Source organism: Nicotiana tomentosiformis, chromosome 7 (genome assembly GCF_000390325.3).
Source record: "Nicotiana tomentosiformis chromosome 7, ASM39032v3, whole genome shotgun sequence".
In the NCBI taxonomy this organism is placed as follows: domain Eukaryota; kingdom Viridiplantae; phylum Streptophyta; class Magnoliopsida; order Solanales; family Solanaceae; genus Nicotiana; species Nicotiana tomentosiformis.
In genome coordinates this window covers 35,598,526-35,615,045 of record NC_090818.1, presented here as the reverse complement: position 1 = coordinate 35,615,045, position 16,520 = coordinate 35,598,526, and the positions used below count along the sequence as shown (strand labels likewise).

General features: G+C 37.9%; 1 protein-coding gene across 1 annotated transcript; it reads left to right on the top strand.

The window, feature by feature from the left end:
- Positions 1 to 2,950: 2,950 nt before the first annotated feature.
- Positions 2,951 to 5,626, top strand: LOC138895475 (zinc finger BED domain-containing protein RICESLEEPER 2-like). Its single transcript, XM_070180164.1, has 3 exons — positions 2,951 to 3,890; positions 3,933 to 4,057; positions 5,282 to 5,626. The coding sequence occupies exons 1-3, from the start codon at positions 2,951 to 2,953 to the stop codon at positions 5,624 to 5,626; spliced, it is 1,410 nt and encodes a 469-aa protein (XP_070036265.1).
- Positions 5,627 to 16,520: the final 10,894 nt, after the last annotated feature.

Sequence of the window (16,520 nt, the reverse complement as noted above, 5' to 3'; positions counted from 1 at the left end):
AAATGTGATTCGCGAACGCGAGGCAGTGGCCGCGTTCGCGAAGAAGAAAAAAATATCTGGGTAGAATTAAAAGTCCCAAAACGGGGGTTTGAGCTCATAACACAAAAATTGATTTTGGAACTCGGTTCTAGGGCAATTTTGAGGGTTTCTTCATGACTTCGACTGTGGTACGTTTTCTACATCCAAAAGTGATTATATTTCATAAATTCATGGTTATATTCATCGTTTAATTCGGATTTAAATGGAGGAAATCAAGAATTTTGCAAAATCTTCCAAAAACGAAAATTTAAGATTTGGAAGTTGAGTTGTTATTGGAATTCGATAAAATTGGTATGGTTGAACTCGTATCGGAATGGGTGTTCGGATTTCGTAAAAATTATGTCGGGTTCCAAGAGGCGGGCCCCGCGTTGACTTTTGTTGACTTTTTGGAATAAATTTTTAAGTCGACGTTTTATTATCCGGAACTATTTTCGATGATTTTTAATGAAGTTATACAATTGAATTGGATAGATTTGAGCTGTCCGGAGGTCAATTCAAGCAAGAAGGCGATTTTGGAATATCGGCATAACTTTAATAAGGTAAGTGTCTTACTTAACCTCGAGTGGGGGAATTGCCCCTTAGGCATCGAGTCTTATGTGCCATTTGTGAAATATATAAAGCCGTGTACGCGCGGTGACGAGTACGTACTCGGGCTTATATGTGCAAAATTCATTGAGTTAAAGTCTTGGGCATATTGTGTAGTAATTTAAATAATTGTTAGTATTTATTAAATCATCTATTTGCCATGCCTAAATCCTTATTGTTGAAATTATTTTTATATGACAATTTGATGTGATTATTACTTGAAAACTTATGTAATTTCGTGAGTATTGTTGGTTTGATATTTCTTGGAATTAAATTTCAATATGAATTTTCCCTATGCAAATAATTAATTAAGCAAGTTTAAAAAGAAGTGTTAACATAATTATCTAAATTCGGATTAATGAAGGATTTGCTTTATGCTGAGTAATTTCTATCACTGTTGATTGTTATTTTTCGGGTGTTATACACATTGTGTGGAGCTTTCGGCTATTTGTTGTGAAATTAATTGATTTGGTCATATCTTTGGAATTTTGGTTATGGCCATTGGGCAAATTGTGATATGGACTGATTTTGTTATGTTGCCGTGATAATTTTCCGTGTAAATCGTTGTGTTGTGTGAGTTATTATTTTGAGGATATAAGGGTGGCATTTCACCATTGCTATTATGTGGGTATAAGGGTGGCATTTCACTGGTGTTGTGTTTGTTGGAATATTGTGTGGGCGGAGCGATAAGGGTGGCTATAGGAGAGATAAGGCTGGCAATAGGAGCGATAAGGATTGCTATTGATATTGTCAGGGCGGAGGGATAAGGGAAGCTATTATAAGAGTGATAAGGATGGTTATAGGATAGATAAGGGTGTCTATTGTCAGGGACGATATGTGATGATGTGGAGTTGTGGTGTTGGTGATTTTCATGTAATGTTGTGATTTTTTTTGTGTTTATTTTTATACCTTGTGCAATTTGTCTTGTTATTGGTAAATTGATAATAATCTGATTTATGTTGAAATTGGGAGCATGTGGCTATTGCCAGGCGGATTATAAAATAAATGTGGGTACGAGGTGTCGTGAGTAAATAATGAGGGTATTGGTACGTGAATTGTCCGTGCAGTTGTGATATGAAATGTGGACACGAGGTGCTATGATTAAATGATAATGATATTTAGCACATGAATTGTCTGTGCAGTTGTAATATAAAATAAGGGCACGAGGTGTCGGAAAAATATGATGATTTAATTATGGGCACGAGGTGCCGTGGAAATATGAAAAAATGGGTTGAGACCCGTGTTTACGAAAAATATGAAAATGGGTTGAGACCCGTATTTTTTATGATTATGAAATGAGGTATCACATGGTGACTTTTTAAATTGAAAGAATTATATTCAAAATATTTATTTTGAAGGATTTTTATTTAGAAAGTATTATATGAAAGAATTGTATTTGAAAGATAATTATTTGAGAAAATTATATTTGAAAGAGAGTTATTTGGAAGAATTACATGTGAAAGATATTTATTTGAAGGACTTGATTTAATTGGGTGTAATTGTATTTATTAATGGTGTTCTTGTTGTCTTGCTGTGCATATCACTGATTGTTTTATGTTGCCCTTATTGTTATCTGTTTCCTATTATTTTATATATTATATTGCATAGGCTATTAGACTAGTGAGTGTCTTGACTGTACCTCGTCTCTACTCCACTGAGGTTAGTCTTGATACTTACTGGGTACCGACCATGGTGTACTCATACTACACTTCTGTACATTTTTTTGCAGAGCCAGATATTGGAGATATCGGACTTGAGAAGAGTTAAAGCGGGATCGTAAGGATTCAAGGTAGAGCTTCTTGGTCGTCGCAGTCCCTAGGAGTCTTTTCATTTCATTGTACTGTTAATTTTTAATCAAATAATATTGTATATTCGGTCCTCATAATCATTTCATGTATTCAGTTAGAGTCTGTGACTCAGTACTACCAGTCTTGGGAAGTTGTATATTCATATTTGTTCCGCTGTTAGTTTTGATTACTTATTTAAATAAAAAAATATAATTGAAATCGTCTTACCTAGTCTTAGAGACTAGGTGCCATCACGACGCCTGTGGTGAAATTTTGGATCGTGACAGACAGCTCACTTCATTGATAGAGATTGGAAGTTGCATAAAATAATACTAAATTTTTGCCCTATCACTAGTCATAAGGGTGAAGAGATGGCTAAAGCTATTTGTATTTGTTTGCTTGAATGGAAATTAGACAAGGTGTTTACTATTACCGTGGACAATGCTTCTTCAAATGATGTCACAGTCAAAGAATTATCTAAAAAGTTAGATATGTGAAAAATTATTATGATGAATGGTAAACATCTTCAAGTGAGATGCATGGCTCATATACTAAATCTAATTGTTCAAGATGGTTTGAAAGAAATTGATGCTTCTGTCACACGTGTTAGAAATATTGTGAGGTATGTGAGATCGTTGCCTGCAAGGACCTTAAAGTTTAAACAGTGTTGTACACATGTAAAGGTAGAATGTACCAAAACATTGTGTTTGGATGTTCCTACTAGGTGGAATTCTACCTATTTGATGCTGGATACGGCACAAAACTTTGAAAAGGCCTTTGACAAGTTTCATTTTTTTGATGATAGATTTTCTGCTTATCTATGTTCTCATCTTTGTGAAGATGGTAGTAGTGCAAGTTCTCTTGAATCTGATGATTGGGTGAACGTGAGGAATCTGATAGCGTTTCTTGCAAGATTTCACGAGCTCACCAAAAAAGTTTCAGGTTCACGTTATGTCACTTGTAATTCTCATTTTGAGGATGTATCTAAACTTTATTGTCATTTGAAAATGTGTTTAATTAGTGAGGATGAGCATTTGAGAAAAATGGCTGAGCGGATGCAAGAAAAGTTCAAGAAGTATTGGGGTGAGCCTGAAAAGATGATTAAAATAATTTTTATTGCTTCCATCTTGGATCCACGTAACAAATTTGAATATGTTAGCCTTGCATTTGAAGAACATTTTGGGGAGGAAAAAGGGAAGAAAATAAATGTTGAGGTGTATGCTTATATGAATTCTTTGTTTGAAGAGTATCTAAAAACGTATTCAACTGGATCTTGTCCTCAATCTCCATCTAGTTCTACTTCATCTAATAACACATCTAATGCATCTAGTAGGCGTGTTATAACTGCATCATTAATAAGGACGAAACTTTACTTGAAGAAACAAAAGAAAGTCAATGGAAGTCGGGGTGCTAAATCGGAGTTGGATAAATACATTAGTGAAGAACAAGAGCCTTTTAGTGAAGAATTTTATATCTTAAGTTAGTGGAAAACACATGCTCCTAGATTTTCTATTCTTTCAGAGTTGGCTCGTGATGTGTTGGCTATTCCAATTTCTAGTGTGGCATCGGAATGTGCGTTTAGAACCGGTGGCCGTATTCTTGATTCATTTAGGAGTTCATTGACTCCTAAATGTGTGCAAGCTCTTGTTTGTGTTCAAGATTAGCTTAGAGAAGAGAAGAATCCCATTAGTGTTAAAGAAGACTGAGAGTATCTTGAGGAACTCGAGCGTGGTAAGCTTTAATATTTTGTCTGTATTTTAGTTCAAAATAATATATCATACTTATTTATTTGTATGACATATTTGGTTGAATTATCGTTAGATATGGAAAATAATGAAAGCACTACTAGCATTGTTTGATGTATAGTTGCAACTTACAACTTGAGTGGTAAGTTTAATACTCTATTTTTTTGGTGATATACTTTTGTAGTTTTGTTTTATTATCATTAAAAAATAATATTCCAACTTATGCTTTATCTTTTTTTTAGGTTCAAGTGCAATTGTAACGACCCGACCGGTCATTTTTCTTTCTAAAACTCTGTTTCCCTAAGTAAGACTTCCCGTACATACTTTTACTATTTTATGACTTGCGGGGATAGTTGGTTTAGGATTTAGAAGGGTTCGAGTTGAAATCAAAACACTTGGTTCGTTAAGGTTGGCTTAAAAGGCCAAGTTTGACTTCGGACAATATTTTTGAGTAAACGGACTCGGAATCGGGATTTGACAGTTCATATAGGTTCGTATGATAATTTCGAACTTGGGCGTATGTTCGGATCGGGTTTTGGATGATTCAGGAGCATTTCGACACCTTCACACCGGTCATACCTTCATCACCAGCAACTGCTACATCTCCCCCATCGGCCGCAGACACCCGAGAGGAGGATGTCTCTCCTCCTCAGTCCCTTGACCATGGGAATTTGGAGCATAATTACTCTCCCCCTTCTGCATATCCCCAGGGGAGGAGGAGTGTCTCTCTCTTTCGGTGTCAACGGAGTGTCATCTGTTGTCCAGGACATCGGAACTCGCCAATTATTTGAAGTCGCTAGCATCTGAGAAAGATAAGAAGAAAATACACTCTCTTTCGAGGAAGTGTATGATAAATAACGCCATACACAATGTAACAACAATATTTTACTTATTCCTTTTAATGCTTGTTTCTCTTCGTCCATTACAACAGGGTATTTGACCTGGATATTTGTTTTATAAGCCAACTTTTTTGCTTACGAGGGTCTTCAAAAATTGATCCTCGACAAAGAAGGATTCAAGTCCGAGCAGGAATAACCGTTGGCCGATAGAAATTAACTTGTCGCGCGCCTCCCGGTGCTAGAGGCGAAAGCCGGTGAGGCGAGTGATCTTAAGGCTTGATTGTAGCTTAGAGAGCAGGAGGTAGTGACCCTTAGTAAAGAAGCTTCTCAATTAAATGTTCAATTACAAGAAGCTAAGGCTAAGTGGTCTGAAGTTCAAGATGTCGTGCTTGTTGCTGCTGAGCGCATGACTGTCTCAATTGAGCGAGTGAATAACTTAGAGGCAGCCTTGAACTCCAAAGTTGAAGAAGTTGCTGCTACCGAAGAGAAGTGTGCCAAGATGGAGGATAGGTATAAGAAGATCATGGAACATAATAAGGTTCATATAACCACTATCCGTGATCTTTATCTTAGCCTTAGCACCATGAGATCCGAGAAGGATGGCCTTTTGACCGAGGTTTTATCAGCTTAAATTAGAAATTCAATGCCGAGGGGATTCCCTCATCATCGAAAAACACACACTTTATGTATCATATGATGAGGAAGACCTTGGAAGAGGCCAAAGCGGGCATCATTGATATTGACGATGAGATCGCCAAGTCCCGAGCGCTAGAGTTAACTACTCAAGAATGCCTCCCGGATCAGCCTGATGCAACTAACTCTTTTAGTTTTGATTCCGAGTTCTCAGGAATCGAGGAGGAACTTGAAGAGAATAATGATGAAGGCCAAGATCCTGAGCCGGCGGTAGATTCGCCTACTTTTCCCGGGGGCGCAGATGCTTCTTTTTCCCCGAGTTTTGGTGGCGACGTAGTTTAGCTTTTTTGCTTTCTTTTCCTTTGTTGTTTTCCTTTTGTATTTTTGTACTTGTTTTGCTTAGCACGTTTAATAAATAAAAGTAATTTTTGTTTAAGCATTCCGCAAAGTTTATTTTTTTGGCGTCAATTTAGGTAAGGCTTCGGGTGAATTTTCCCCCGATAGCTTTTGGGTTCCTGGCACAATCTCTTCCGGAACCAACCCGTTACTGTGAGGGTTTTATAAGAGAGGGCCCTCTTATGTTTACGGTGCTCTTGAAGAGAACGTCTTCTATTCATTCCGGCACTAGCATTTGAAGTACTTAGTTAACTTTTAAATGATAAAATCAACTCATACTTTGGAAAAGAAACAAGATAAAAATAAAAGGACTTCAATTTATTCCTTATATCTTCAAAAGTACATAAGCGGTCGAGTGCTGAAAGAAAAGAAATTGCCAATACATGTGGTTATTTTGTACAACTTGTTTCTGCGGGGCTAGGTGTGTAGTCCCTGGTTCTGATGAGGCATATTTCTTCCCGAATTTTGTAGTCCTGGTTTTCATGGCAATCAGGTTCTCGTATTCTCATACTATTCCCCCTAGTGTTCGAATGCAAAGAATGTGAATTGGAACACTGGAAATCTTGCTCCTTTGAGGATTTAACTAGTGAATGGTTGGATAATCTTTGGTTCGATAGCAAGCTTCGTTTCCCGTTAGGAACTTTGCTATCGAGCCAAAGATTATATAACCACCCCTAGTGCCTTCTAGGGAAAACAATTGTGAATGGTTGAATAACCTTTGGTCTGGTGGCAAGTTTTGCTTCCCATTAGGAATTTGCCACCGAGCCAAAGGCTATTTAACCACCCTGTAGTGGTTTTTTGTTTCAATGACTTGTCATTTAATGGTCTTATCTTTGCTAATGACGTTTCCTTCATAATATGCTTTATGTCGGTGTCTCGTTAAAAACCTTGCTAGAAAAACCCAATTGGGAAAAAACTGGGCGAAGGTAAAAAGAGTGTAGCACATACTTTCAGTACAAGCGGTGTCCATCAGTAATAATATCTTTTGAGGTGAGTCACATTCCAGTTGCTCGGAAATTTGATTCCGTCTTGGTTCTCTAGTACATATGACCCTTTTGTGGTGACAGCTGAAACACGATAGAGGCCTTCCCACATTGGACCCAGCTTTCCTGCGTTAAGCTCCTGGGTATTTTGAGACACTTTCCTCAAAACCAATTCTCCCACATTGAAATAACGGAGATTAGCCCTTCGGTTATAGTACATTTTCATTCTTCGACATTTTGCCCTTGGCCTTGGCTGCTTCCAACCTCTTTTTGAGGTTTTGAATAATCACCTTATTAGTTGATTTTGCATGTTCATTTGTGCTTGGATGGTATGGTGAAGTTGTGATTCTTTTAATTTTCAAGTCTTCAAGAAATTTTGTGACCATTGAGCCTATGAATTATAGCTCGTTGTCGAAGGCAATCTCCTTCATTATTTTGAACTGGCAAATTATGTTTTCCCATAGAAAATCAACCACTTCACGCTCACTGATTATTTGGTAAAGACCTGCTTCAACCCATTTAGTGAAATAATCGGTTAGAATTAAAAGGAACCTTACCTTCCCGGGAGTCGGCGGCAACGGCCCATTTATATCCATCCCCTATTTCATGAATGGCTATGGGGATAGTACCAAATGCAGCAGTTCTGTCAGTTGGTACACTAACAGTGCATGACGCTGACATGTATCGTATTTCTAAACGAATGCCTTCGCGTCTTGTTCCATCCGAGGCCAATAATATCCTTCTCTGACTTATTTTAGTACCAACGAATCTGCACCAGAATGATTCCCGCAAATTCCTTCGTGAACCTCTCTCACGACGTAGTTTGCCTCCGAAGCTCCCAAACATCGGGCCAACAGGCCATGGAACGACCTTTTATATAGTTGCCCTCCCTAGAAGCTGTAACAAGTTGCTTTGGTGTGAAGTACCTGGGATGCCTTCGGGTCTTCGAGAAGTTTCGCATGGTCAAGGTAATCGATGATCTCATTCCTCTAGTCCCAGACTAAGTTGGTCATATTTACTTCATAATAACTGTCTGCATCCAGTACCGAGTGCATGAGCTGTACGACAATATCGGAATCTAATCCCTTTATTTCTGTGGATGATCCCAAATTGGCTAATGCATTTGCTTCTACATTTTCTTCACTCCGGATGTAGGTGATCGACCATTCCCTGAATTGTGCGAGCAAAGTTTGAACTTTAATCACATATTTTTTCATACGTTCCTCCTTGGTGTTGAAGAATCCATATACTTGATTTACTAATAGTTGGGAATCACATTTGATTTCAATGACCTCGGAGTCCAGCCCTCGGGCCAATTCAAGTCCTACAATCAAAGCCTCAAACTCAGCTTCAATGTTAGTCAAGGAACAGTTTTTATGGCCTGTCTCAGGTTATCTCTCGAGGGCGAGATTAATACCACCTCGAGCTCGGACCCTTTTAACATTGGAAGCTCTGTCTATGAACAAGGTCCAGAATCCTGATGTAATTTCCAACATCAACACCACTTCCTTTGTGGCCAAAGGCAGTAGCCCTAGACTGAAATCGTCCACGATGTCGACAAAAACTTGTGATTTGATTGCAGTCCTAGGCTTATACTCAATATCAAATTCACTAAATTCAACTGCCTACTTTGCTAGCCTACCTGAAAACTCAGGTTTGTGAAGTTCCACAGGGAAAAGGTTGTCACCACGGCTATAGGGTTACATTGAAAATAAGGCCTAAGCTTTCGAGAGGCGACTACGAGAGCTAAGGCCAATTTTTCGAGGTACGGATAATGGGTTTCCGCTCCCGTCAAGATTTATCTAACATAATAGATAGGATATTACGTACATTCGTCCCCCAGACTAGAACAACACTTATCGCTACCTCCGAGACCGTTAAGTATATTAGCAACTATTCACCTTTCTCTGGTTTTGCTAATAACGGAGGTCTCGATAGATACCGTTTTAGGTCCTTTATAGCATACTGGCATTCTGGAGTCCATTCGAAGTTCTTCTTCTTCTTTAGAAGTGAGAAGAAGTGATGAATGTTTCCAAAGATCGGGAAATGAACATGCTCAGAGCGGCCAATCTTCCGGTAAGCCTTTGGACTTCTTTTACGCTTGCCAGCTGGTCTGGGATGTCCTCGATGGATTTTATCTTATCGAGATTGACTTCAATCCCTCTTTGTAACACCACGAAACCCAAGAATGTATCGGAACTAACTCCAAACGCATATTTTTGGGGTCGAGCTTCATGTTGTGCTTTTGTCACGACCCAAACTGATAGGCCGCGATGGGCACCCGGTACCTTACTCAACCGAGTACCAACATAACGTATTTTTTCGTATCATACTATCATAGATAATTGAGTCATAGAGGCTATCGTGAGATAAGTAAAAGACAACATGTAATACCAACTTATACATAAGACATGCGGGCCTATAAGACTAAAATAACCACTCGTACACTGAACATGGTCCGACAAGGCCATACAATCTTTTACGTACATGACATCTGTCTACAAGCTCTAAGAATACATAATTATCATAAAGGTCAGGACAGATCCCCACCATACCAAACAATACATCTAAATCATACTGACCAAACAAGCAACTCTGGAGCAAATGGAGCCACTATCACATTCCGCTGAGCTAATAGCCTACTTGGAGGACTCTCGACCTATCTATCGGTACCTACGGGGATGAAACGCAGCGTCCCCAGGCAAAAAGGATGTTAGTACAAATAATGTACCGAGTATGTAAGGAATGAACATCAGTAAATAAGAGACATGAGAGAAACATGGAGTAAAAGACTCAACATGTAAGTCTGAATAGCTAGTGATTCATTAATATTTACAATGTCATGCATATGCGTATAAATGTCATACCATGCTTAGGTATATGTGTTCATAATATCATCAAGCCTCTGAGGGCATCCCATCATATCATCCCGGCCACTATGGGCAAATCATCAACGTATACCTGCTGATCAGGTGGTAGTGCGTATATAACGCCATAACTTTTTTCCATATCCCATATACATATAATATACACATATATAACGCCATCTGATCATGGGTCAATGTACATGTATAAATGCATGAAATGCATAAGAAATAAGTTAATAAGATTTCTCAGAATGTCATAAAATCAATATGCCTTTCGGATAAACTTTATAAAATACATATTTTTCTGAGACCCATGAACAAAAGATATAATAATAATTCACATGGGGAATCAAGAATATAGACACCCCCAGTACTTCTATGAATAGAGTCATTTATGAAAATTGTGCATTTGCTCGTTTCGTTTGTATTGTATTGATCATGCCAAAGAGAAAGAAGGGATAGCCTTAACATACTTGGACTTATTCTCTTGACAATTCCTCTAACACACGTTTTTTGCGACGAACACGTAATGACAGATCAAATTAGGGAAAATCCATATAATATTTTTGAGAAAGATTATACCGTACTCCCTTAGAATCGCAAAAATCTCGTTGCTATAACATTACGTAGTATAATTTCGTATGAAGATTTCTTGGCTGGAGATCCGTTACATTTGTAAATGTAGAACACCTCCATTTTGATGAATTTGATCACAATTTTGGATGGCTTTTCTTGCTAAAGCAAATCACATTTTCCATTCCATATATTTGTGAATTTGATACTTTAATGGCTTAGCCAAGATTCCTTCTAACTTTGATTTGGCAGATTCCTTAACGTTGTTGGAGTCCTTTTGATGCATAAATTCATGCATCCAACTTCCATCATTGAAAAATGTATTTGTTTACAATAGTTGGTCCAGCAACATCCATGTTTGATTTATTTTGTGCCACCACCTCCTTTAGGCTTGATTAGTTGGCAATTTGTTGCCATACTTACATAGCCCCGCGTGTATAATTGCCCCTTATAATTATCCAACATTTTTTACTTAAATGCTTATCCACAAATCTAATAATCAACCAATTACCCACATAATTAAGAATAATCTCAAATTACTTAAAATACAACTCACTTGACACACTTTATGTACCCTACCATTATGGTCATGTGGTACCTTGTATGGTACTAGTCCATAAATACTGGGTATTATGGCTCGGACCGTATTTTATCCCAAAATGTCAAACTTCGACGAAATTCATTTTATTCAATTTTCTTACCCTCTCACCTTCACGAATTTGCTCGTCACTTGTTTGAAATAGCATAATACTTATAATCTCAAAATAATCCTATTCCCGAATTTATGTCGATTAACTTACGACGAAACTTCAACGTACGAAAATGCGGGATGTAACATCTTATTTCTGAGCTTATATCAATTTACTTATGGCGTACTTTAACGTACGAAAATATGGGGTGTAACAGCATTCCCCCCTTTGGAACATTTGTCCTCGAATGTTGACAGATGCACTTATCATTTTCATAACTTATGTCTTCTAAATACTTTAGTACTCTCCTTGCCATCTAGGCAACTGTTCTAAGAATAATTCCAAAGGCCAAGGTATCATTCCATCTCTTCTAAATTCTATTAGTCTTAGACTCCTTTAAATTCATTCAGGCTATACTGAACTTTTCATAACTTATAGAAACCATGAGCTCTCTTGTTTTCACGGGCTTAATCCCGAGGACTTATCCATTTTTTCCATCTCCTCACTCGCCCTTTCTTATCCTTACTCTTGTCTTCCTAAAACCTTATCGCTCTACCATACTTTAGCTTGCGACCTACACATATCTATTTACACTACTTGCAACCTTCCTTCAACTTGTTTGCATCATAGATTTCCTTATGTTATCTTGGAATATCCAGCGAGACATCACATCATTTCTAACTCTTCTTTATTCTATTAACTAGACCTCTTGATACATAGAAACTATAGGCTAGAAAATATTCTACTGACGATGCCGTTACCATTCCTGGATACTGAGTCTCAGCGTTTCTGGCCTTCTATCTGAAATATGGACTATTCACAACCTTCTGCATTTGAGTATCTCGTACGTTGTTCACCTTTACCTTACGTACCTTAAAATTTCGCATACCTCGCTTTAACACAGGTATAATTCACATCCATACTTAGAAGTTATATTATAATACTTGCCCCTCTTGTGCATACACAATCCGGTAAGAGCTTTATACTAACTTCCTATGAGGCTAGTACTCTTTCTAACTGGATTTATCGTAGAGCGTTATAGAATATGGTTGTTGTACTATCTCTCTTGTACCTCTGATATTAAGAGTGATTATGCAATGTTCTCAATCATGATGTCTATAATTTTCTCGGTCCAATAATCAGACTCCTATTTTACTTGGTTGATGTAACTCTTTAGTTTTCTCTTCCTTCTGATCAGCCTTCATGTAGGCTTAAGCTATCTTCCAATCTGCGGCTTCTGGTATTAGTTATCACTTTAGCCTTTCATGGGCGAATATCCATGATACAATCTTCTAACAATTCAATCCTTTGTCTATGCCCTGGGCTCAATTCTTTCTTTTAACTTATACCGGAGCCTTCTACGGCTGTATGAATGTCAATATATATGCTGCATGGATAATACTCTGAAATCTTAAGTGTGTTCATAACGTAACTAACTCTAGATCATTGATCGAATAATTCCTTTCATTCCATCTCAGCTTTATTTAAACGTAAGCAATTACGTTTCTTGGTCTTTCTGTCCCCTTGTTGCGTGCATACTTAGCTTATCTTAGTGCCCACACATATTGGAATTCCATACAACCCATATAATCTTGAATATCACCTTTTGATTATTTTTCTTCTTCCCGTTCATTAGCCACGATAGGTGCCACTTTCTTATGAAGTGCATACAATATTGTTGTGAGACTGTTGTTACAAGACCATTTCCTCTTTAGGTCATTGTGCTTAGGTTGAAGCCATCTTCCTTATTTCCTCAGCTAGTCTTTCGTTGTAGTACTTGGGAAAAACCCTCTGAGTTTTGTAAAGCTGCGAGCTTATTGCGTCGTATACCCGATAGAATTTTTGATGTCCTTGCTCGCCTATAATTATCCGTAGTTACTTACTTCCACACCCTTATGCTTATAGGGTTGCTCATGAGCTGATATTTTAACTGTCTTCCCAGTGGTACTCTCTTTTATTTCCGTAATACTCATACAGTACCTTTAACTACCCCAAATCCTATCTGAATATTTCTCAAGGGTCACGATGTCATATCTGCGAGACTGAATTCCTCATGTTGGGGTTTACTATGTTTATTTGCACGATCCATTGATTTGTGTGTATCCTCTTGTCTAGCCATAACTAGGCTATTCCTGAATCAACTACTCATTGGCCCATTCTCATATCAATATTCTGCGTAATCTTTCTTGGGTTATTTCTTTTATCTTAACTTACGTCTTGTACTGGCTCCTTATTTATCAATAACATCTTGGGCAGGAACCCCTTACCTCCTCTCCTTGACGTCGTGTTTGCATGATATTCTGGAATCTTAGCATATTTGTAGGATTCAGATAAGTGCAACCTCATCCCTTTCTCATTTTTTATCGCATTCGTCCTTTACCATTTCATAGTTACTAGAACCACTTAATTTTGACTTAATGCCACATCACTCTATATTCCCCCTTTTAGGGGAGTACTAGGGTTTAGAGCTACGACGACCTACCTATAGATATTTTACCTCTTCATCTGTGGCGTCCTTTCACATCATTGATGACCTTTACTCGCCTTGCGGTAATCCTTCTGTACCAAGGATAACAAAATTCCTTACTCGCGATGGTGACACTTAGTGTAAGTAGCACATATAGTCCCTTAAGCTTAACTTTGCATACATTGCTTGCTTTAGGGAAACGTCCTCCTAAATGACCATTCTCTGAATTTCTCATGAATCTTCTTTTGTTGTCCATTCTAATATCGCCAGAACGCAATATGAAATTCTCATGATGCTGAATATTATCAAATCACTCAGTCCTTAATTCTTGTTTAGTTTATCTTATTCACCAGCCCATACTGATTTCTATTACTCTGGGGTTTAACTCTCCCTTCTGGTAGTCGCATTGGGGTCACAAACTTATTTCTCAAAATGAGGATATGACTTTATGGCCTATACTCTTTTGTTGTCTCAAGGCATGGCTCCTCTCGTCTTTTCCTTCACTTGACCATAAACTATGTAATACTGTCATTTTTTTTATCTACCGTTGTCATCCATAGATCACATCTTACTCATAATGCTTCATTAACTCTCTTCTCATTTCCTACTAACATTTCTGTCTATCACTTTATTTTGAAAATTTCAAAAGGACATTCATTTGCTTTTAGCTCCCCTTGCTCCATCTACTGGCTCTTCGGGTTGCCTAACATTTTTTCTTTACTAGGGACGGGAGCCACACTAAGGTAATATTCATCCCTTTCAAGGCTTCCACTGCCTATCTTTGTAGTACTCATATCTAGCTATACTATTTTAGAGTGCACCATCTGGGTGTCTCACAAAGAGAACCACATTTGCAATATCCTTCGGAAATGTCAACTAAGACAAACAATCCATTCACCATTTTGGGTTACTCTAACCCCAGTCGGATCCTGATATCATGTCCTTATCTTAAACTACACCTGTCAGCCCCCATAGGGCATAACTAAAATGGGGATGATCAATTGTATATACCTCTGTTACTGTTGAAAGTAACTCAGAATGCTTATATTCCTCTGCGATAATCTTCATTAGCTGGGTAGCTCGTACCCTTTTTCATCTTGCTTTTTTTACTTGCTGAAATTTGTGTCTACCTTCGGATTCTCTTATTCCTTTTTACAGTAAGAATTGATAGACATTCTTGCCTTAGGGACCCTTATCAAGAAGTTTACACATCTTAGTACACACATGATCTGTTGAATACCTCATATTTATCCATCATAAGCATGATGCAAAAATTTAGTTCCTCTGACTCAACTCTTCCAAAGCTATATCTCTTACCATCCGTCTTTCTGGATGTAGGCATCATCGTATTATGAATAAGATAGAGTTTAGAAAACTGAGTTCTTACAACTGAGCTCTATCACACGATCTAGAGTAAGAAGAAAGAGTGACAGTCCTAAATGCCATGTAGCCTCCTGCTTATAAGTGTAGTGCACAACACACCCATAAACAAGATTCTACTAGACACGGCTTGTAGACTCCCTAGGACAGAACTGCTCTGATACCACTTTTGTCACGACCCAAACCGATGGGCCGCGACAGGCACCCGGTACCTTACTCAACCGAGTACCAACATAACGTATCTTTTCGTATCATACTATCATAGATAACTGAGCCGTAGAGACTGTCGTGAGATAAGTAGAATACAATATGTAATACCAACTTATACATAAGACATACGGGCCTATAAGACCAAAATAACCACTCGTACAGTGAACATAGGCCGACAAGGCCATAAAATCTTTTACGTACATGACATCTGTCTACAAGCCTCTAAGAATACATAATTATCATAAAGGATGGGATAAAGCCCTGCCATACCAAGCAATACATATCTAAATCATACTGACCAAACAAGCAACTTCGGAGCAAATGGAGCGCACCAACACCTTCCACTGAGTTGATAGCCTACTTTGAGGACTCTCGATCTATCTATCGGTACCTGCGGGCATGAAACGCAGCGTCCCCAGGCAAAAGGGACCTCAGTACAAATAATGTACCGAGTATGTAAGGAATGGACGTCAGTAAATAATAGACATAAAAGAAACATGGAGTAAAAGACTCAACATGTAAGTCTGATTAGCTAGAGATTCATTAATATTTATAATGTCATGCATATGCGTATAAATATCATACCATGCTTAGGTATATGCGTTCATAACATCATCAAGCCTCTTAGGGCATCCCATCATATCATCTCGGCCACTGTGGGCAAATCATCAACGTATACCAGCTGATCAGGTGATGGTGTGTATATAATGCCATAACCTTTTCTCATATCCCATATACATATAATATATGCGTATATAACGCCATCTGTTCATGGGTCAATGTACATGTGAAAGTGCATGAAATGCATAAGAAATACGTTAATAAGATTTCTCGGAATGTCATAAAATCAATATGCCTTTCGGATAAACTTTATCAAATACGTAATTTTTTGAGAGCCATGAGCAGAAGATATAATAATAATTCACACGGGGAATCAAGAATATAGACACCCCTAGTACTTCTATGAATAGAGTCATTTATGGAAATTTTGCATTTGCTTGTTTTGTTTGTATCATATTGATCATGCCAAAAAGAAAGAAGGGATAGCCTTAACATATCTGGATCGATTCTCTTGACAATTCCTCTAACACACGTCTTTTGTGACGAACACATAATGACGGATTGAATTAGGAAAAAATCCATATGATATTCTTGAGAAAGATTGAATCGCACTCCCTTAGAATAGCAAAAATCATGTTGCTATAACATTACGTAGTATAATTTCGTATGAAGATTTCTTGGCTGGAGATTCGTTACATTTGTAGATGTAAAACACCTCCATTTTGGTGAATTTGATCACAATTTTGGATGGCTTTTCTTGCTGAGG